The following is a 22013-nucleotide window of genomic DNA, read 5'->3' as shown; positions in this document are numbered from 1 at the left end:
ACTTTACACACAGAGCATGAGACAGACAGTCCCTGCCCTAAAGAGCTCACAGTCTAACTAGACACAGGGTGGGAGGGGAAACTGAGGTACAGGAAAAGGGACTTTTTCAAGCTCACTGGCCAGGCAGTGGCAGAGCGGGCAACAGACCCCATGGCTGCAGTCCAGTGCTCTGCCTATTAGGCTGGGCTGCCACTCAATCCAACGGTCAGTGAAATAAGGAAAAAATGGAAAGGGTTATGGGACACAACAGCCCCCCCGGTGGGCACAGGGACACCCCAACCAGCTGTCTCTGGGACGAAAGACAAGTTCCCAGTCTGCTCCTCACCCATCCCAGGCCTCCCTGCCAGGCCCTGGCTTCACTGCGGTGACACTGTGGGTCGGATACCTGCCCTGGTGGCAGCCATGGACCCTCAGGCTTAGGTGACAGGACCCTTCTCCCCAGCATCAGCCCCCTTGCCCCCGCCCCATTGCGGTCACGCCCCCCTCTGAGCTGGCCTGCAAAGCCTCTTGTCTGGCCACATCTCCCTGCCCAGGTCCCCCTGGCTCACCCCAGCCGCTCGGCTGCAGGGTTACGTGTGGCACGGCCGGTGCCTTCTGTCACTGCTCTGCACCCACAGCTCCCCCTGCAGCTCGGCCCTGGCTCCCCGTCAGTGCGCCTGGAATTCACTGCCCCAGATCCTGGCTCCGGGCTGCTCCAGCCCAGCTCGGCCCCCTGGCTCTGCTCTGCCCAGCTCAGCCACTACGTTCCCCTTAGCTCTGCCCTGCTCTGCCTCAGGCAGCCCCCGGGCTCCTGACTCTCTCATTGCTCTGCTTCCCTGTCAATCGGGCTAACATAGAGCATTGGCAGCTCCCCATTGGCCCTGGGCACTGTCAGTCTGAGGATCCTGATTTCTCTTCGGCCCTTCCCCTTTCTCCTGGCCTTGGGACAGGGCAGCCGTGCTGCTGAGCCGCAATTTTGAGCTACTGGTGGCTGCCAGTGGTCATGGCTGGCAACTAGCCCAAAGCACCGCACCCCATGTTGGCTCATTAAATCCCGCAGCTGGCACTCACCAGTACCCCCGTACCCGGCAAACATGCCCCGTCGGGACAGCCCGGCTCTTCCTACGCGTTCTGGCTGCTAGACTCTCGCCACGCCCCGATGGGTCCCTCCTCTGCACCCGCAGCTGCCGCATCCCGCCTGCCCTGGCCCGGCCCGCCAGGTAAGCGGAGCCGCCAAATGCCTCTTGGCTGGGCCCCCAGTTCCACCGTGGGACCCCAGGGTCCAGCCTGGAGGGGTGACAGGCCAGGCCCCGGCTCCCCACCCGGAGGGAGGAGAGGCCGGCAGCAAGGTGCTGGCTGTCGGGTAGGCGCCGTGTCCCTGGCCTGCGCCAGCCACCCTGCCACCATGACGGAGTATGACACGGCCCCCCACCTTGAGAATGAGGCTGCAGGTATCCCCAAATACCCCCTCCGACACCCCCCAAATACCCCCTCCTGTCCCAGGACACACACACCCCCCACGTACTGGGGTTGGTTTTGAACTGGAGTGTCATCTCATAGCTTTGGTGCTAATGTGGACAAACTCCTGCTGGGCCTGTTCATATTTTTAAAAATCAGATCTGTACCAGGGAGCCGTGGACACTCCCCTTTGCCCTCTGATGTACAATCAATGTGTTGTTAAAAAAACCTTTGTTTCAATAAATAGATTGGACTAGTGTGGGGCTAATTTATCAGTGGCTTTGGGCTATTAATGCAGTAGAAATCTGCCAGCCCTGCAGGGCAGCCAGAGCCCCACTAAGTGTATAGTGACACTGGCCGTCACTGAGAAGTGCTAGGAGATCCTCAGCAGGGCCAGTTGTTTTGGCATCAGTGCTGTCTGGCCCTCTGGCCCAAGGCTCATTTCTGACCGTGCCAGGTGTTCTTCCGTCGCCGGACTAAATCCGCCTCTCCCAGAGGCACTAGCTGGGTTAACAGAAGAATTCTTTCATCAACCCAGCGCTGTCTAGGCTGGGGCTTAGGCAGTTTAACTACAGCACTCAAGGGTATGAATTTTTCATCTTCCTGACCGACGCAGCTGGGTCGATCCACCTTTCTAGTGTAGCGCAGCCCTCAGGCCCTCTGCAGACTCAGTCAGTGTTGCTGTGTTGGTCACACCCAGGGCAGCTTCCCCTTCTCAGAGCGATGGGCTCAGGCTGGCTGCAGACTCAGGCAGCGTTGCTGTGTCGCTCAGACCAGGCCAGGGTTGGAAGGTTTTCTTTGCGACTCTGAAGGTAGGAAACTTCCTCTTTGCAGCGCAAGCCGAGATTCTGTTACACCAGCCACAGACAGGGATCCCCGGGGCCGGATCCAGACTGAACGCCATATGGACACCTCTGTGCCAGAGGGATGCTGGAAGATCATCCTAAAATTGTCAGTGCAGATGCTGCCTGGGACTTGAAGGCCCCGTCGGTTTCTCTGCGTGTATTCTCAGCAGCACCACGGAGAGGTGCAGTATTTATTACTGCAGTGAAGCCTGGTGGCTCTAAATCTGTTAGAAACAGGGCTCGTCAAAATTCCCTTTTCTAAGTAACTTGAACGCATCAGACAGATGTTTAATTTTAAGCATTTTTAAAGATTTGGCTCAATTGAAATGTCCAGTTGCAGGACGTTACAGGGGGACTGTCGGACCGTAATTATTGAAGGACGGTAGATGCTGAGATTCAAGACGTTAAATGGACCTAAATGGCATCCTTGGGCCAGCTCCGCTAACACGGGCATTAGTGTGTTTTAGCACGTCAAGGTGGGACTTCAAGTTCTCAAGCGGAATTTTTCTTGAGTTGCCTTTAAACTTCAGTTTTCATCCGTGCAAATGGTTTTTCGTGGGTTTGCGGGTATACGTGGACATCAACGCTTCCTGACATTCCTGATAAAAATCGAACCCTTCCAAGCCCAGCCGTAAGCCAGATTCAGACTTTAAAACCCATCAGATCTGCACCCACAGCCCCTTCACTTAGTACGTTGTATTAGAAAAGGCTTTGCAAAATCTCCTGCCTGTGCGGCCTTCAATAATCAGGAGTCACTGCGACCCAACACCAAAATACAGCCAACTCTACGGGGGGACAAGGCAGGTATGTAACAAGCACATGACACAGCAGTTTAGGACAGGAAGTAAAGAATAGCAGATCTGAAGCTGCAAGGGGAGTTTAAAGAGGTAGGAAGGAATCACCCTGGTTAGTAATTGGTCCGGTGACAGGGGCTGACGCCCTGCATTGTGCAAGGAGAGAGAGATCTTTACCTTTAAACGGCTCTGTACGCCCCCAATCTCAGTGTCTCTGGTTATGACAAATTTTGTCTGCAAACTTTTTTGGACAAATACTTCACAATTCTCAGAGCATCCCACAGCAGCGTTCTCCTGGCGAAAAGTCCCTTTTGTTCAGTTCAAACTGACTTTGCATTTAAGTTAATTTATCAGAAAAAATCTAAACCAGGGCCATCCTTGCCTCTCCGTCTGTAAAGCGCCACCCCAACACAGCGGTCGTGGGGATTAACCGGTGTCTGGGAAGCGTTTTGTAAACGTAGAATCCTGTAGCATGGGTAAGTACAAATCATCTTCAAAGTAATTAAATGATCAACATGTTGCTTAACCTGAATGGAATTTCCCCCCCCGATTTTTGTTTGGCAACATTTTCCAAAACGTCAGCTTCTCTTCCTGATTTGGGACAGGGAAACCTCGCACGTTTCCCCAGCACAGACCTGTTTCCTGCCCAGCGCTGAGAGTATGGTCTGTGGAACTGTTCTCTCCTGATTCTAACCACATCTCTTCCTGCTCTCCAGCAACAAAGCCAGGCTGTTAGCAGCTGCTGCCCACTGGCGGCAGCTAATACAGGAGGGAAGCCATGCAGATGCTAGAGAAGTGGCCGTCCCAGGGATGCCCTGGGCAGAGGGTGAAGCCCACCCTGAGGGAAGAGCCCAGAGAGCAGAGTACTAAAGCCAGCCACTGCAAGCGCCTCAGGAGCAGATCACCCCCACTCCGCTGGCACCCAGGAGAGGTCTCTGGAATGGGTCAGACTGCGTGTGTCTAGCCGGGAGTGTGGTGTTAATGCGCCCAGGGAAGGACAAGGCTACCCTACATTCACCAGCGAGGCTGCAGCCCCACCCCCCGCTGCCTTCTCAGTCCCAGCCCAGCTCAGCCTGGCCATCTCTAGCCGCTGCTGCTTTGCGGTATCTGAAATATAGGAGGACACAGACCCTGGTCAGAAAGAAACCCGGTGATCACCCAGTCTGAGCTCCTGCAGACCCCAGGCTGGAGAACCTCAACTCAGCCATTCCAGCAGCCAGCCCATAGCTGGTGGTCGAGCTAGGGCAGAACTTGAGATATGTTCAGTCATGATGGAGAGAATCCAAGTGATGGAGAGAATCCCCCTCCCATCGGAGGAATTGCTCCAATGGTTAATCACCCTCATTATTAAAAATTTCCCCTCTGAATTTGTCTTTTGTCAGTTCCCATCATTGGATCCCATTTTGCCTTTGTCCGCCGGGTTGAGGAGCCGTCTACTCTCAGAAATCTCCTCCCCATGGAGTGCAGAGAAACTGGGAAACCAAGTCACCTCCAACCCTTCCCCTGGCTAAACTAAATAGATCGAGCTTCTCTGGTGTCTCGCTAGGCGGCAGGTTTCTCAGTAACATGGAGCCACGCGAGAGAATGGTCCTTCAAAGCCTGCATCCCTGTCACAAAACCACACCCCTGGGGGCTGATTCACACCCCCACAGGACAGGGGCTCCAGGCCTTTAACTTTCACTAGCCCTCACATTCTCTGCAGATGCTTCAGCGGAACACGAACTAGCCTGCTGTGTGTCACATCCCCTCTACTGTTCCCGGCTGATGGCGATTCTCCTTTGGCTCAAGGGACGGGGCTTTGGTGGCATGAGCCAAGTTCCATCCCCATCATCGCTGGCGCAGGGTGGAGCAGAGGCACGGGAGGGGATCGGCAGCCGGCAGGAAGTTAGAAAGGTTTATTTACAACAGGGATCATCACACAACACAGCAGAGCAACAGCACATGGGGGGGATGGGGCACACACAGGATCACAGCACAAACACCTGCCGCCCACCGGGGCACTGAGAGGAACCAGCATGGCTGGATTAACTGTGGATGCAGCTACTTGCTTGACCTTGGAGTGAAGGGACCAGATCCCATAGCAGACAGGGCTGCTGAGGCAGACTCTGGGCATGGGGCTTTCAGCTCTAACAGCTGAATGCCCGGTGCTGAGCCAGTCTGAGGCTCCTCCAGGACCATCAACAGGCAGGGGGCTTAGAGCAGCTGAGGGACCAATGGCCAAAGGTCTCCCGAAGCCCCGTGTGCTGCCATGAAAGCAGATGAGGGGGAGCACAGGGGATGCTCCCCCAGCTGCTGAGACGCGGGAGATTTCACGCACCAGCATTAAAAGCAGTTCAAGCCACTGGAACGGCCAGAGACCGAACAGCTCGCTCGTTTCACTGCCTCCGGGGACGACCAGCTCGAAGAGCCGGAGCTGGTGCCTTTCCCTGCTGTCTCTCTCCCGGGTGCTCTGACCAGGGGACGGAGCGCAGGGCAGCCTGCCCGCCCAGGCAGGCAAACCGGTGCAAGGCGTCCTCCCGTCTCGGCTGCCCCAGTGGGACGTGGTTAGCTGGGAGCAGCTGGTGCAGGGCGAGGGCTTGGCAAGATCAGACCGGGCCCCAGCTTCTGGGGTAGCCCAGAAGCAGGTAAGTGCTGCCCCTGTCTCGAGCTGGCTTGGCCTCGGTGTTAAGAGGCTGCCGCCTTCCCCCCTCACACTGATCGCAGGATTCCAGCCTCCCGGGGGCTCTGCTGAGGCTGGAACAGCTGGGAAGCTGCCCGTGGGGGGTGGTCGGGCTCCAAGGCCGAGGCTGCAGCTGTGAAGGGCTGGGATCCACCCAGGGGTTTCAGCAGCCCAAGGGCAGGTCGAGGGGGCCCGGATGATCCTCCCGTCCCAGCTCGGCGCTGTCGGCATCGAGAGGCCAAGGCCGGCCCAGGGGGTAAAACACCTCCACTCCCCCGCTGCCTGTCTCCTTCAATCCCACGGCTCCTGCTAAGGCAGCAGCAGCAGGCTGCTAAAACGGAGCTAAACACGGGGGGGGCCGGAAGATGGTCCCATCAGCCTGTTGAGCTCAGAGTTCTCCACCCCACAGTGGCCTCCCCCCATTCCCCGCGGGTCAGAAATCCACAAGCCACAGTGGGGCAGGCGCCCCCTAGCGGCCACCAATGTGAAGGGAGTCGCTCCCAGGAGGAAATGTCCCATGATCCTTTGCTCCTGGGCTACTTGGGTACAACTACAAAGCCACCTGCCTTCTGTCCAGCCCGTGGGGGTGGGGATTTCTGATGGGAACAAGCTGGGGGGGGACTAAGATCCTGAGCCCCCTCTCCCGAAGATCCACCTTGCTAATCTTCTCTTGTCCAGCCTGGAGTAGAGCCCAGAGACAGCAGGGCAAAGGGTCCCTGTGGGAGAGAGAGGTCCTGGCTCGGCCCCATGGGAGCAGCAGGGAGGGCTCCGAGCCTGGGCCACGTGCCTGCCCTCTCGCTCCGACTCCACTGGCTACGTCCTGGTGTCCAGGTTGTTCATGTATTCCTGCAGCGCCTGCAGCCGGGCGTCGATCTCGGACAGGTCGGCCGACGGCTCATCGTACAGGTTCTCTGTCGGAGGAGACGAGCATTCGTTGGCTGGGCCCTGCGATCGCCAGCCCAGCCCCGCACTCTAGTCCCCGGTCCCACGAGCGCCACAGCCACAGGAGTGGGGAACTGCTCAACAGGGAACCGCTCTCCAGCCCTGTGAGCAGGATCAGAGGGCTCAAGGCCGGGCGGAGGGGAGCCGAGTATGGAGAGGGAACTTCTGAGGGAGGAGACAGGGCACATGTGCAGGGATCGAAGAAACCATAATTTGCAGAGAACCTTGGGCTGCTCCAGGAGGATTTGCAGGGGGCTGAAATGCAGCCACCTCTGGGGCGGAGTGTGGCAGCTGTTTATATCGGGGGTGGGAGTGCAAGTAGCTCGTCCAGCGAAGCTCCAGGGCAAATGTAATTTGGCAGCACACAGGGGTTAGGAGCCCGGCTCATGGGAAAAGGGCAAGAGGCCTCAGTAACCATGATGGGGACAGACGGAGTGAAATGAGGCATCCAGATGACAGCAGCAACTGCTAGTGCCACGAAGGGCACTGGGGTCAGCACTGGCTGCAAGGGGAGAGCGCCCCCTGCTGGGCCCACACTGCAGCACAGCCCTCTTCCTAACCAGCTCACCTTTGTCCGCTCGCTTGGTCGCGGTGGGGGTGCTGGCCAGGCGTTTCCTGCGCCCGGCATCCCCTCGAGGAGCCTGCAGGGAGAGGAGAAAGCTGCAGGGTCGTCTCCTCTGGGGTGCCCAGCTGGGTCCCCTCTAGCTTGTCCCCGTCCCAGCCAGCGCCACACTTCAGCCAGAAATTACCAGGGCTATCGGAGACGAAACCAAGCTGACTGGGACAGAGTCCTGTTCCCTGCTGACACATTTATCCCCAGGGTGCAGGGAAAAACGGGACACCTGGGCTCCGGATCACACCAAGTCAGCGGCAGAGGTGGGAACAGTCTCCAGCTGTCCTGGCTCCCAGCCCCCCTGCTCTAACCACTAGACACCACTCCCCTCCCAGAGCTAGGGAGGGAACCCAGGAGTCCAGGCCCCCTGTTCTAACAATTAGACCCCACTCCCGTCCCAGAGCTGGGGATAGAACTCAGGTGTCCTGGCTTCCAACCCCCCTGCTCTAACTACTAGACCCCACTCCCCTCCCAGAGCTAGGGAGGGAACCACGGAGTCCAGGCACCTAACCCCTGCTCTAACCACTAGACCCCACTCCCATCACAGCCCCTCCCCTTCCCCTCGGTCCCCATTTCCCAGATTCGCCCCGTGCTCTCGGACATACTCCAGGTCATTTAGCACTGAAGGCAGAGGCGCTGCCTTGAGGCAGCTGGGTGGGATGGGAGACTCCGGCGCCCCCCACGGCCCCAGCCAGCGGCGACTTGGAGCACGGAGCTGGCCCCCTGCAGGAGGGGACGGGAACCCTTTGCCTCCACGTGGCCCCCTCTGGCTGGAGCACACCATGGAGCAGTGAGGAATCGTGTCCTCAGCCAGTGGCTCTCAGCAGGGAGAGACCCAGGGGCTCCAGCATGGGCTTTGCCCCCACAGAGAACAGGCCACGCCAGCCGCGGGGGCAGCCACCTTCTGACGCACACAGAGATCTGGAGCAAGATGCCTGCTGCCCGGAGGGGACCCCCACCCCGGCTGCAGCACGGCCCCTCCCTGATCCCCGGCTGCAGCAGTCAGGGCAGCACAACGGGGCCCGTGTCCCCCCAACCCCGGCCCCAGCTAACCTCCCACCCAGGCTAGTTGAGAGGCGCCCTGACAAGGAGCCACTTACCCCGCTGGGGCCGTTCCAGGAGGAGGAACTCAAGGGCTTCCTGCCTCTGGGTGCCCGCCGCCTGCCCCTGCCGGAAAGAGGGAGCAAAGCAGCGTGAGGGGGCAGCGCTCCGCCAGATAGCGCCCTGCAGGCTCGGAGCCCCGCTCCCGTGGCTAGTGGGGGTGCACTGTGCTGGAGAGGCCAGGCACTCGTCCTGGGAGCTGTGCCGCTCAGACACCGTGGCAGCTCCGGGGTAAGCCAGCCCCCGGGCCCCCAGCATCAATCTCTAGTCTCTGGCATCTCAGGAGTCCCCACAGCCACCGGCTCCCGCCCCCCAGGAAGGCCTGGGGCACAGAGGACAGGCCCAGCTTCCCAGAGAGGCCTCCAACTGCGGGTGCCCACCCTCGGCGCCCCGAGCGTGGCGTGCACACGTGCTGAGTGGCCGGCGCTCCAGCCGGAGGCAATGGGAGCTGGAGCTGCTCAACCCTCCAATAATCAAGCCCCAAATCAGAGATCACGTCTCAAACGTTGGGTCAAAATGACTTGCCGAAGCAAGGGAGAGAACCCAGGTGTCCTGGCTCCCAGCCCCCGACTCTAACCACGAGATCCCACTCCCCTCCCAGATGCAGGGAGAGAACCCAGGAGTCCTGGCTCCCAGCGCCCTGCTCTGACCACGAGATCCCACTCCCCTCCCAGAGGCAGGGAGAGAACCCAGGAATCCTGGCTCCCAACTCCCCTGCTCTCCCGTCCCAGTAGCAGATTGTGATTTCGTTACCTTAGGGGTACTGGCTCGGAGTAATCATCCGCCTCGCTGCCCGAGCTTGCTGAAGAGCGCCGGCTGCGGAAGCTCTCCACTGTGGGAGTGAGAGACAGTAAAGGGGAGCTCAGTCCTTGGGCGGGGGGTCCCCAAAGCCAGCGTCCCTGCCCCCCAAACCCTCCCACACACAAACCACCGCACTCCTCCAACGACCTCACTGGGGCAGGCCCCGTCTAGGCACGGACTCTCCCAACACCTGCTCCAGCCTTGATCAGCTGGGCCCCGGAGAAGGGATGGCCCAGGGGGTGGGGGATGTGGCAAGCCCAGCACAGTACCCCACCCTGGAGACAGTCCCGGTCCCCGGACGTACCCGACGAGCTGCGTCCGCGACTCCTGCCCAGGCTGTCTCCACTGAAGGCTGCCAGGCCCCGGGAGTTGGAGCGGCCCCAGCTGCCTGGCGGTGCATCACCCGCGCCCCGCCGGACCCGTCGCTGGCTGCGCCCAAGGGAAGAGGGTTATGCACAGAAGCAGGCATCTCGCGACCTGAAGTTTCCTTGCCAAAACGGGCTGCCTGCCCCTGAAATGCAGCCACCTCTTGGGTGCAGCGCGGCAGGCGGCCTGCAGCTCGTGGCAGGAAGGGAAGGGACACCACAGGGGGACCAGAGGGAAGCAGAGGACTAGGACCCCGAGGCTGACGCCCCTGCCCTTGCTAAACAAGCCGAAATCCTTAAACGGGCCCTGGGGCTCCAAGATCTCGGTGAGTTTCAGATGCCACCTGGCGTTCCTGCCACTGGAGCCGTATCAATGCCTCCTGATTAACCCTTGTGGCTCCGACACCCTGCCCTCCCCAAGGATGGCGGAAGGGCTCAGATTCGGGGGGGGGGGGCAGTGCCTACCAGAGCGCTGGCGAGAGTCCGCTTCCCAGGCAGCACAGGGGTCACTGAACGCGGCGGCTAGAGGTGGAAACACGTGGCCCCGTACATCCCCCAGGGACACCCTGATCTTCGGGGGCTGGGGGGAGCGACTTACTTTTTCAGTTCAGCCTCCTTCTGCTTCCGCTCTTTGGCCTTCACAAAGGCCGTGGGATCGAAGCGCGGCGGCCGGGTGCCTGGGAAAGGGGAGATCGGCAGCGGGGTCAAGGGCGGGAGTTGCTGCTGCCACACCTGGGATCCAAGATGGGGGGTGGGTAGGGGTGCCAGGGGTGCTGCTGCCACACCTGGGATCTGATCACCCCGCAGTGCAGGGTGAGGAAACAAGAGCCCTGGGGACGGATGGTCTCCATTCCCAGAATGGGCACAGCACGGGCAACGGCGGGGCGAGCCCCCCCATCCCTCCTCAACACCATCCCCTCCCCACCTTGACGGGACAAGACGGGAGTTTGGTCCCCCTGGTCTATTCAGCTCTCGGCCAAGGCTGCTGACCGGGGGCTGCCTGAGGTGAACCCCACCCCGGCTGGTTAGGAGCTGGACTGAGGCCCCAGGCCCCCAAATCTCATCTCACACTGAGGACCAAGGCCCAGCACGTTGGTCATTGCAGCGAGAACTGGCTCTGAACCAGCCACCTGGAGGAGAAGGGCTGGGTAGACCCTTCCGCGCCCTGACAAACTGTTCAGGATCCAGCCGCAGGGACTGGAGCGGGCCGGGGGGGAGGATTGCTACCTCCCCCACATCACTGCATGTGACCAAGGTTCTCATCTCGCCTGGAGACGTCACTGTCGGAGACAGGCCACTCCCACAGTGCTCAACCTAAGGTCCCCAGGCCCTGTGAGCTGGGCAGGGGACCCGCCCAATGGCTCCTCTCCTACCCCCTCACCTGTGGGTGACGGTGACTGGCGAGGGAGGCGGGTCTGGCTCCCGCCGCGCCCTTCTCTGGACGTGGAGCGTGGCCGGTTCCCCGGCCAGGCCCCGCCACGCTCCCGGGAGTTGGAGCGCTCCCCGGAGGTGGAGCGCCGCTCCTGTCGGGCCACGGCCGCAGCGCTGCTCCGGCCCGGGGCAGCGTGACTGAAGCCGCGGGAGGACGCTGCTCGGTTCTGAGGGGATGGGCCGGTGGGGGTCAAGCGGCTGGAAAAACAGGAGGGAGCAGTCAGAGCCCTAGACGTGAAGGACAGACGGGCCCGCTCGGGGCAGCCAATCTGGCCTCCTGCATCACACTGGCCCAGGGGTCCCTGCACCCAGCCCAGAGCTGAGCGTCGAGCTACAGCAGAGATGTCCAATGCCAGTGAAAGACTCTAAGCCCTGGAGACCTCCCTACCCCCAACACTGGCTCCGTCGGTCCCATGGTCAATTCCCTGGCGCCTTATTTCAAGCCTGACTCTGTCCAGCTTCGGCGCCAGCCACTGATCTTGTTCTGCCTTTGTCTGCTGGACTGAAGAGCCTCCGCTCTCCGAACGTCCCCGTGCCACAGGGTCACTGCTCTGTGCCGCAGCTCTCGCCAGCCCCGACGAACTCACTGCCCAGACCAGATGATCCGTATCTAACTGGTGCCGTGGGAGGTATCGCGCCCAAACTGGTAACACGCTGGTCCCAAAAATCAGCGTGTGGTGGGAGCACGAAGGGTTATCAAGGTGCATTAGCACAACGTTCCGAACATGTGTTTGGCGAGCAACGCGTACGCCCAATCTGCCCAGAGTGCGTTTGCTCGTCTGACCAGCCTGGCGGCCCGGCAGAGGCAACACACGTTCATACACACGTAAGGTAAACAAAGCTCACGAGCAGGGAGAAGCCAGCCTGGCATCTCTGCCCCAGCAGAGACACCGTGTCTGGGCTTACTCTGCAAAGAGCATGTTCCCGAGGGTTCCTGGGCTCTCGCAAGAGCGGGAGAGAACCTGGGCAGCCAGGCTGAAGGAAGACGGGTGGGAAAACTTCGTGAACAAAGGACTCTAGTTGCTTAAGTTAGAGGGATGTCTTAGAAGCGTATTTTTACTTCTGTTTGTTTGGAACCATGTGTGTCTTTGCCTTATACTTGGTATCACTGTGTCCTTTTCTTAATACACCTGTTTTACTTTTCCCATAACCCAGCTCAGAGCCTGGATTGAAACAGCGGGTTTGCTAACCCCAGTAAGGTAACTAGCGGCTGTGTAAGGCTTTGTGAGCATACCAGTAAGGAGGAAAGGGGGCGCTGCAGAGACGGCTCTGAGGAACCTGGGAATAGGGGTTCACTGGCAGAGCCCGGGTGAGTTTGCTGGCAGGGCAGACGTGCCAGGGGGCGAACACAGTTTAGCAGCAGCAAAACTCCCACTTGCTGAGGCCGAGAGGGATAACACAGTAACTCACAGCTCTGGGAACCCCAGCGGCTTGTCACACCTGCCCAGGGAGGTGCTGACAAACCGGGGTCGCGTCACCTCTGAACCGTCTCGGGGATAAACTAAACAGATCCAGCACCTTCCGTCTCATGCTCACAGGCAGGTTCCCCAGCCCTTGGCTCGCTCTCAAGGCTCTTTCCGAATCTTAATTTTGCAGCATCCTTTTGGACGTGCGGACCCCAGAACGGGACCCGTGCTCCAGTGATGGGCTCTCTAATGCGGGATACAGACGTAGCGCTGCCGCCCCACTCCTCCTCAATATCCCCCCGCTTATACCACCAAGGGTCACGCTCCCCGCTTAGCCCCAGCATCGCCCTGGGAGCGCCCACCATGGCCCCTTGATGCTTTCCAGGGCACAATCCCCCAGCTCACAAGCGTGACCTACATTCTGTGTCCCTAGGTGCCATCAAAAAGATGCAGCCACCAGGGCTGGTTCTGCCCTGCAGAAGCCCCAGTGACCCTTCAAGACGGCCGTGGGTAAGGACTGATGTCCACCATCCTCCTTACCCTGTCCCCTACCAGGAGATCTCACGTGTCAGGACGTATTACAATCTCTGCAGAGTGCGGGAAGGAATCTTCCAGCATCACCCAATTAGCCAGATGCATTATGGGGGGGTTGATCCTTCCTCTGAAGTATCAATGATCTGCTAATACCAGGGGACCAATATTTAAAGACCAATGGGCAAAACCTGGGCTCGAGTGTCAACAGAGGGGCCGGGATCCTTAGACAAGTGAATGAAAAGCATCTGCTTCAACCGCGCCTAGAGAACTGATCCAGCCTAGAGCAGCTGGTGTCACTCACCCTTTCTTGTATAAGGCCAGCTCATTGGTCAGACTCTTCACTCGGACACGGAGGCTCCTCTCCGATGCTTTCACCTCCGCCAGCTGCAAGGAAGGGGGAGAAATCTCATTGCTTCAGCTGCTGGACATGCTCCGGAACGGGCCCAGGAAATCGACCCAGCAGACAGTCTTGCAGCCCAGCCAGACAATGGAATCTGGGCAGGGCTACATAACTGCCAGCAACATTCCCCTTCACTTCCTGACCTGAACTGGGGTACCATGGTGTTGTGTTAACCAGCTGCCATGTTCCACCCCAGAGGTGGCTGCATTTCAGTGGTGGACAGCCAAGGGCTTTGGGATCTTTGGGTGTATGGTGCTGTGTAAGATCTCAGGGTAATAATTATTACTAGGGCTGTCAAACGATTACAAAAATTAATCGCAGTTTTAATCCCACTGGGAAACAATAACAGAATACCACTTATTTAAATATCTGTGGCTGTTTTCTACACTTTCAAATACAGAGATTTCAGTTACAACACAGAATACAAAGTGCTCACTTGATATTATTTTTTATTACAAATATTTGCACTGTAAAAAAAAAAATAACCAAGAGTGGTAGCACCTTGCCTAAGATCACACGATGAGTCAGTGGCAGAGTCAGGTTTAGAACCCAGGAGCCCTAGCTCCCAGCCCCCCTGCTCTAACCCATCTTCCCTCCCAGAGCTGGAGCTTGGACCCAGAAGTCCTAATTCCCAACCTCCCTGCTCTGACCACTAGACCCCACTCCCCTCCCATGCTGCTTCCACTAAGGTTCGTCTCTCCTTCAGATCTTGGCCTTCAGGAAGCTCTAGCGCCACAGCTGAGGAATCTGGAGTCCTGAGTGCTGGTCTGTGGGGGGTGATGTCACACCAGCACTGGGGGACAGGATGGAGGAAGAGAAAAGGGGCTGTCACACCAGGAGGTGTGTGGGGAGGCTGTTACACCAGCGCCAGGCTGGGTGTGGGCCCTACCTGGGCAAGGCTGTTACACCATCACCTGACGGGGAGGGAGGGGGGTTACACTGGTGCCAGGGCCCAGCCCGGGGGGTTCACTACCCCACCTCGTCAGCCAGCTGCCGGTTCTCCTGCAGGCGCTTGCTGGCCGCTCGCTGGTGCTTGCTTCGCTCCTTCAGCAGCTCCTCCTCCAGGCTCTGCACAATCTTCTTCAGGATCTTCACCTCCTTCCCGGCGCTGCTCTTGCTGCACAGTTTCAGCTCCTCCTGCAGCCCGAGCAGGGCTGACTCCACCTCCTGCTTCTCCTCCAGCACCCGGGCCAGCCTGGGGAGGCAGAGACACGCACACGCAGGGCTTAGGGACTCACAGCGCAGAGGCAGAGAAGGCTGCGAGGGATCAGCACTGCCAGTAGGAGGCGCTGTGACACGACGCTTACTGTATATAGTGAATCCCCTTATGGCAGCAGACCTCAGAGCACTGGACAAACATTAATTCACACTTAGACTCACTGGGATGAGACGATAAGCCCCGTTTTACAGAGGGGAAACTGAGTCATGGAGCAACGTGGTTTACTCCAGGTCACCCAGTGAGTCAGTGGCAGAGCCCAGAACAGAACCCAGGAGTCCTGGCTCCCAGGCCCTCTGTAGTAATACCCAGACCTCTCTCCTCCCTTGGGGTCAGTCTGAAGCATTGAGCGGGTATTCTTATCTGGGGGGAGCAATAGCTCAGTGGTTTGAGCATTGGCCTGCTAAACCCAGGACTGTGACTTCAATCCTTGAGGGGCCATTTAGGGATCTGGGGCAAAAATCAGTCCTTGGTCCTGCTGTGAAGGCAGGGGGCTGGACTCCCTGACCTTTCAAGGTCCCTTCCAGCTCTATGAGACAGGTATATCTCCATATACTTTTTTTTATTATTATTATTTTAAGTAGTGGATCGGCTGCGACAGCTGACTGCACCCCATGTAGTCCTCAGGGTCAGGTGCTTGAGACAGCGTGGGGGGAGGAATCAGCTCAACGCCGAGGCGCCCGTCACCCAGCCCCTCCCCTCACTCACTCGTCCCGCAGCCGGCGGATCTCCGCGTCCCGGAAATCCCTGCCTGGTTTGGCCTTCAGCACGGCCAGCTCCTCCTTCAGCTCCCTGATGACCTTCTGCAGCGCTACCGGGTCTGGCTTGCCCACGTACGGCAGCGGGAGGGGGTAGTGGATCCTGTGGAGAAGCAAGAGGCAGGGGCAGCTGGAATCAGCACATGCCCTGAGGTTGCTACAGTTACATGTCTACACATCCCCCTATATCACCCCTCCTCTCCAGTTAGATTAATAGCTGGAATTAATTAGATTAATAGCAGAAGGGACCATTGTGACCATCTAGTCTGACCCCCTGGATAACCGAGCCAGAGACCTGCCCTGAATTAATTCTGCTTTGAGCGACAGCAGATCTCTCTGACAAACATCCAATCGCGATTGAACATTGTCAAGGATGGAGAATCCACCATGACCCTTGCCAAGTTGTTCCAATGGCTAATTACTGTTCACGGTTCGAGCCTTATTTCCAGCCTGAATTTGTCTAGCTTCAGCTTCCAGCCACTGGATCGCGGAAGACCTCTGTCTGCTATCGTGAAGCGTCCTGAGCAAACACCTGTTCCCCGGGTAGGTACTTATAAGACTGGGCTCAAGTCACCATTAACCTTCTCTTTGTTAGGCTAAACAGATGCAGCTCCTGGATTCTCTCATGATAACGCAGGGTTTCTAAGCCTTCACTCATTCTTGTGGCTCTTCTCTGACCTCTCTCGATTTACCAACCTCCTTCTCGAGTTGTGGACACCAGAGAGGGACACAGGATCCCAGCAGCGGTCGCATCAGAGCTAAATCCAGAGGGAAAATAACCTCTCTGCTACTAAGTAAGATCCCCTGTTCACGCAGCCCAGGATTGCGTTACCCCTTTTGGCCATGGTGTTGCACCGAGAGATGCCTTCAGCTGATTATCCACCACGCCCCCCGAGCTGCTGTCGTCTTCCTAGTCCGCCCCCTGCCCCGAGCTGCCCTTACCTGTCAAACTCGACGGAGTAGATGAGGATGAGGTAGCGCTTGGAACTCAGCAGCGAGGACTTGGAGGCGGAGGGTGCGTGCCTTGGGCCCACCCCAATCTTCCGGCTCCTCAGCGCCTCCAGGTCAGTGTAGGTGAGGAGGTCCAAGGTGACCGACTCGCTGCTCTGCGGGGAGACGCGCTGACTCAGAGGGACGCACCAGCCCAGCCCTTCGCGCCGCACTCCACAGTGAGGGAGGAGGTGATAGTGTGTGGCTGGCCATGGGGCTGCCCCTAAAGACTACAGCTCCCAGCATGCCACTCTGCACTAAAGTGAGTGACAGCAGTCCAGCGGGATGGAGCACCACATGTAGGGAACTGCGAGGCAGCTGGCGGTTACAGCCAGCTCCATTTTCCCACAGAACAGGGGGGACCCTTGGGCTCCTAGCGAGCTGTCCAGTGAGACCCATGGCAGCCCAGATCCCCTTCTGCCATTGCCAGGTGCATTTGCCTGGCTGCACTGTTAGCTGTGAGCTCTGCAGGCCTCACCTGGCTCAGGGCAGACTCCAGCATGCTGCAGAAGATCCCAAACTGCTTGAAGTTCCCCGTCTTGTGAGTTAAATCTTCAATGACTGGGAGCAAACGAAAGAGGGAGAGACCCTTGTCAGGCAGGGTCAGGCTCAGCTCCCCGCAGGAGTCTGGGACTCCCAGCCCTCTGAGCGTATCACTGGACTGCACTTCTTCTGGGAACTGGAAGGAAACCCAAGAGTCCTCGATACTCCCCTGCTCTATCCACTAGACCCCACTCTCTCTCAGAGCTGGGGATAGAACCCAGGAGCACTGGACTCCCAGCCCACCTGCTCTAACCACTAGCCACCACTCCCTTCCCGCAGCTGGGGATAGAACCCAGGTGTCCTGCATTCCCAGCCCCCCTACTCTAACCACTAGCTACAACACTCCTCCCACAGCTGGGGATAGAACCCAGGAGATCTGAACTCCCAATCCTGTTGCTCTTTCCCATAGCTGATACAGCCCTCACAGGGGAGGTGACCCACGTAATGGGGTTGGCAGGACACTCACAGGCGGCGTCAAACTCTCCTCTCCACTGATCGGTGGTGAGCCGGTCCTCCACTTCCACCTCCAGGACGCTCCCGTTCACGGTCATCCTCACAACGTGCTCCGTGCCGCGGAAGATGTAGTCAGCCTGAAGCCCCTGCAGCTTGGCCATGGTGAGCCCTCAGCACTCTGGCCCTGCGTTCCCAGGCAACCCTGCAGCAGGAGAGGGAGCTCACAGGAATTGGGATTGACACTCAGAATCATAGAAGATTAGGGTTGGAAGGGACCTCAGGAGGTATCTAGTCCAACCCCCTGCTCAAAGCAGGGCCAATCCCCAGACAGATTTTTACCCCAGTTCCCTAAACGGCCCCCTCAAGGATTGAACTTGCAACTCTGGGTTTAGCAGGCCAATGCTCAAACCACTGAGCGATCCCTCCCAGGGGGAGCCAGGGACTAGGATGGCAGGGGGCAGTGGGGTGGGAATGAGAAGCATGAGCAGAGTGGGGGTCAGGATTGAGGGGCATTGGGAACGTAGGGAGCCCAGGGCTGGGACAGCAGGGGGGAATGTGGGTCAGGATAGAAGGGCACGGGAGAGCTGGGTGTGGAGGGAGCCCAGGGCTTGGGGCACAGGTGGCTGCAGGTTGGGCCTGAGGGGCATTGGCAGAGCTGGGGGCCGGGGACAGCCGCGACTGTGTCAGGGAACAGGGTTGGGACTGAGGGGCAGCAGCCATTCAGCACCACACTGCAAGTTACACTATTCCGTGGGAACTGATCAGATTTCAGGCCTAGCAGGGCCTGTTGAACATGTGTGCCTGTCTCCCTCCTCTGTTAGTTCAGGGCTTGCTCCAGCCACCCACGGCAGAGTACCCCATGCTGGGGAATTCCATCCCTCAGATCCAGAGCGTTTCCACAGAGACTCGGCCTGTTCAGACAACACACCGGAGCCCCAGATTGTCCTGTCACTGGGCGTGTCCAGCCTACTCCACTAACAAGGTGACTGTGATCCTTGGAGGTGTAAGCAGGGGAATAGCAAGGTGCAGAGTCTCTAGGTCACGTCTTTGGCTTTAGTGAGACCAAACGGATGCTCACAAATTGGAGAGGGTTCAGAAGAGAGCAGCTGGACTGTTTCCAGATCTGGGGAACCTGCCTCATAGCAAGAGATTAGGGGCTTCTCTACGCAGGGACACTCACCGAAATAGCTATTCCGGTGTCGTTATTTGAATATAAGTCTCCGCATCAACACTTTTATTCCAAAATACAACACCTTATTCCAATATGGCTTAATCCACTCTTATTCCAGAATACGCGCGTCCACATGGGGATTTACACCAACGTCACTACTCCAGAATCAGTATTTCAGTAAGTTACCAGGTGCAGACAAGCCCGAAGAAAGCTCAATCTATTTAATCCAAGATTAAGCGGTGACTTGATCCCAGCAGTCGGCACCTCCAAGGGGAGGAGATCTCTGAGAGTAGGCAGCTCTTTAATCCAGTTGACAAAGGCAGCATGAGAGCCAATGGCTGAAGCTGGATGTATTCAGGCTAGAAATAAGGCACAATTTTTAACAAGGAAATTAACTAATTACTGGGACAATGGGCCCAGAGACAGGGGAGAGTCTCCATCACTTGGGGTCTTTTAATCAAGCGTGGGTATCTTTTCAAAAGATCTGCTGTAGCTCACACCGAAATGGTGGGCTTGATACTGAGATTCCTGGGGGTGTGATGCTCCAGCCGGGGCTCGGGAGGAAGTCACACTGGATGAACAGAATGATCCTTTCTGGCCATAAAATCTACAATTCTGTTTACTAGCAGGATGCACAGGCCAAGCCTATGAGCAGGTGCAGAGACGGCGTATATTAGAACCAAGGTGCACATGCACTGGGGAGCAGAATTCCCTGACGGCGAGCACCGTAGCACAGACAGGGCTCAGGTGTTTTTCTAACTGTATTGTCTGACTGACTGTACTACAGCTCCCACCACTGGTCCTGCCTGGGAAGTGGCACCAATGGTATTGCAGCTCCCGTTAAGGGCAGTATAGAATCACAGGACTGGAAGGGACCTCGAGAGGTCATCTAGGCCAGGCCCCTGCACACAAGGCAGGACTAAGTATTATCTCAACGATCCCTGACAGGTGTTTGTCCAACTTGCTCTTAAAAATCCCCAATGATGGAGATTCCACAACCTCCCTAGGCAATTTATTCCAGTGCTTAACCACCCCTGCGACACAGCCTGGTGCAATTGCACTGACACAATGCTCTACAGCAGAGGTTATCAAACTGTGGTCCGCAAGCTCCATTCAGGTGGTCCATGGATAGTTCCCTCTAAGGTGCGTGCCTGGGCGGCCGCCCACAACAAAATGAAGGGCGAGGGAGAGACCTCTCTCCTTCCTTGACCTAGCTCAGGGGCTGCTGTTGTGGGGGAGAGGGAGAGATCCCCTCTCCTTCCCAGCCCCAGCTCGGGGGCTGCCGTGGCAGGGGAGAAAGGGCACATCCATCGCACTAGAAAGGTAAGACTACTGATATTAAAATATGAGTTGTGTGCTTTTATTTGTAGAACAAAAAAACGTTAATAATGAAGTTTTTTTTAACATAGCACTTTTATCCAAAGCACTTTACAAAGTTAGCTAACGGGACAAACAACATTTGGGAAGATCATTAACTGCTCCACCGAGACCCTCAGCAATTTGCAAGTGGTCCCTGAAAAAAAAGTTCGAGAACCACTGCTCTAGGGCAGAGGGAGTGGTTGGGTGCTTGCTGGGGCCGCTGTCCACCTGGGGGAGCAGCAGCGCTGACAGGACTAAGCCAGAGGTTCTCAACTTTTTCCATACCAGAATCCACCCTCCCAGTACAGCAAGGGCCAGGGCTCCCAACCCCACGCCGCCTTTGCTCCCAGGAGGACAACCCAGGGAGGAAGCTGTTGGCAGCTTCTCACAGCTGAGAACAGGCTGGCTGCATCCAAGCCAGTCGAGCCGTGATGGCTGCACCCACTCTCAAGGCCAGGTACAGGAGGTGCTTGCGCAGAGGAGGCCAACAGGGCTGCTGCCGCCCAACCACTAGGTGTAGAGGGAAGCAAATGCCACCATGGAAAGAGCAGAGCTGCTGCTCCAGGGCTGCCTCCTGGCTCCCACCAGCCCACACAGGGGATCCCCCAGCAGCACCGTCCCCCACCTGTCAGACACACACACAGCTCCGTCCTGACCCGCGTGGCTGGAGGCCTGGCTCATGGTGGGCGTGCAGGGAAGGTGAATGGAAAGCCACGGTATAAACAGGGGCTGAACAAGCGGTATGCTGGAGTCGGGATGTCTGTGCTAGCTGAGATACACAGGAGCACCCTGCTGCGAGGGCCCATGGAAGAGATGAACCGGGAATGTTATACCTGGACAGAGCAGGCTGTCCGGGGACCGGCGCCCCAAAAGTAACCATGCTCATCCCGAAGCGTGCGATGCCCTGTAGCGCTCTGAACGCAGGGGTGATCAGAGTTAGTAACGATGTCGTATCAGGTGTCACTTTGGAGCACCTGCTACCCGCCCCCTCCACTCAGCAGAGCTTTGCAGCAGAACGAATAAAGGCACCTGAGTCCGACCGAGTTCTTGGGGAACCCCAACAATGGCAAATGTGGGGGCAGGTGGTCCCCAAGACCCCCAAAAAACACCCCCCTGGCTGCCCCAAGCCCCAGTACCACGGTGGGCAGAGCAGTGCTGGGTAAGGAACAGGGACTCTGGGGTGGGATGGGGAGTAACAGGGAGGGGACCCCCATGGCGGGGGGGGGCACAGGGAGAGAGCAGGAATGGGGGACACCATGGGGAGGGATTTAGCTGGGGGTCAGGAAGAAGCAACGCCCCCCACGGGCAGGGCAGGGCAGGGAAGGAAACTCCGGGGAGGGATTTGGGGGGGTCACAGACCAGGAGGGAGGGCACGTGCCAGGGGGGTCCCCATGGGGGGAGGGAACTCCAGGGGGGGGTCACAGGCCAGGGGATCCCCATGGGGAGGGGTTCGCTGGGGGCTCAGGGGCCCCGCAGGGGGCGCACAGGCAGGGATTCCCCGTGGGGAGGGCTCCAGGAGTCACGTGCCAGTGGGGTCCCCGTGGGGAGGGGGCTCAGGAGTCACGTGCCAGGGGGGTCCCCGTGGGGGGAGGGGGCTCCAGGGAGTCACGTGCCAGGGGGGTCCCCGTGGGGGGAGGGGGCTCCAGGGAGTCACGTGCCAGGGGGGTCCCCGTGGGGAGGGGCTCGCGGGGGCCCCTGGGGTCACGGGCAGGATTCCCGGGGGCTCCAGGGGTCGCTATGGGGGGAGGGGGCTCCACGGGGGTCGCGATGGGGGAGGGGCCGATGCAGGCCCGGGTCACTCACCGCCTCGGCCGCCGGCTCAGCCCAACCGCCGCCTCCCCTGACAGGGCCCGGCCCCCCAGCGCCGCGCTCCGCTCCCATTGGCTGCCGACCAACCGCCGCCGGCGGGCCATTGGCTCGAAGCCTTAGTCTGTCACAAGTAACGCCCGCCTCCTCCGCCCAAGCCCGCGCGGCCACTGGTTTTCTGAGGCCGTCCATCAACCGCCGGGCTCTAGTCCCGCCCCTCGCCGTCCAGCACTCAGAGTTGCCATTGACGCGCCACTGGCTGCCATCCCCCACAGCCCCGCCCACTCAGAACCCGCCTCTTTCATTCAGTCCAGCTCGATCATTGGCTGTTCTTCGCCGTCGATCCCCATGTAGCCCCGCCTTCTCGACAGAAGAAGCCTGAAGCCGCA

General features: G+C 58.6%; 1 protein-coding gene across 2 annotated transcripts; it reads right to left on the bottom strand.

The window, feature by feature from the left end:
- Positions 1–4956: 4956 nt before the first annotated feature.
- Positions 4957–21717, bottom strand: CCDC61 (coiled-coil domain containing 61). 2 transcript variants are annotated; one of them, XM_039510953.1, is made up of 15 exons: positions 21622–21673; positions 18469–18818; positions 17302–17490; positions 16771–16853; positions 16245–16408; positions 15253–15405; positions 14307–14523; positions 13230–13312; positions 10939–11186; positions 10156–10234; positions 9497–9621; positions 9145–9223; positions 8391–8457; positions 7246–7318; positions 4957–6646 (listed from the first exon to the last, which is right to left on the bottom strand). In XM_039510953.1, the coding sequence occupies exons 3-15, from the start codon at positions 17447–17449 to the stop codon at positions 6549–6551; spliced, it is 1617 nt and encodes a 538-aa protein (XP_039366887.1). In that variant the 5' UTR covers positions 17450–17490; positions 18469–18818; positions 21622–21673; the 3' UTR covers positions 4957–6548. The 2 variants fall into 2 exon arrangements, with proteins under 2 accessions (XP_039366887.1, XP_039366886.1); XM_039510952.1 differs by lacking the exon at positions 18469–18818 and having other exon boundaries at positions 21622–21717.
- Between the last annotated feature and the right edge of the window lie 296 nt (positions 21718–22013).

Source organism: Mauremys reevesii, linkage group 22, assembly GCF_016161935.1.
Source record: "Mauremys reevesii isolate NIE-2019 linkage group 22, ASM1616193v1, whole genome shotgun sequence".
Classification (NCBI taxonomy): Eukaryota; Metazoa; Chordata; order Testudines; family Geoemydidae; genus Mauremys; species Mauremys reevesii.
This window is presented reverse-complemented; position numbering and strand designations above follow the sequence as displayed.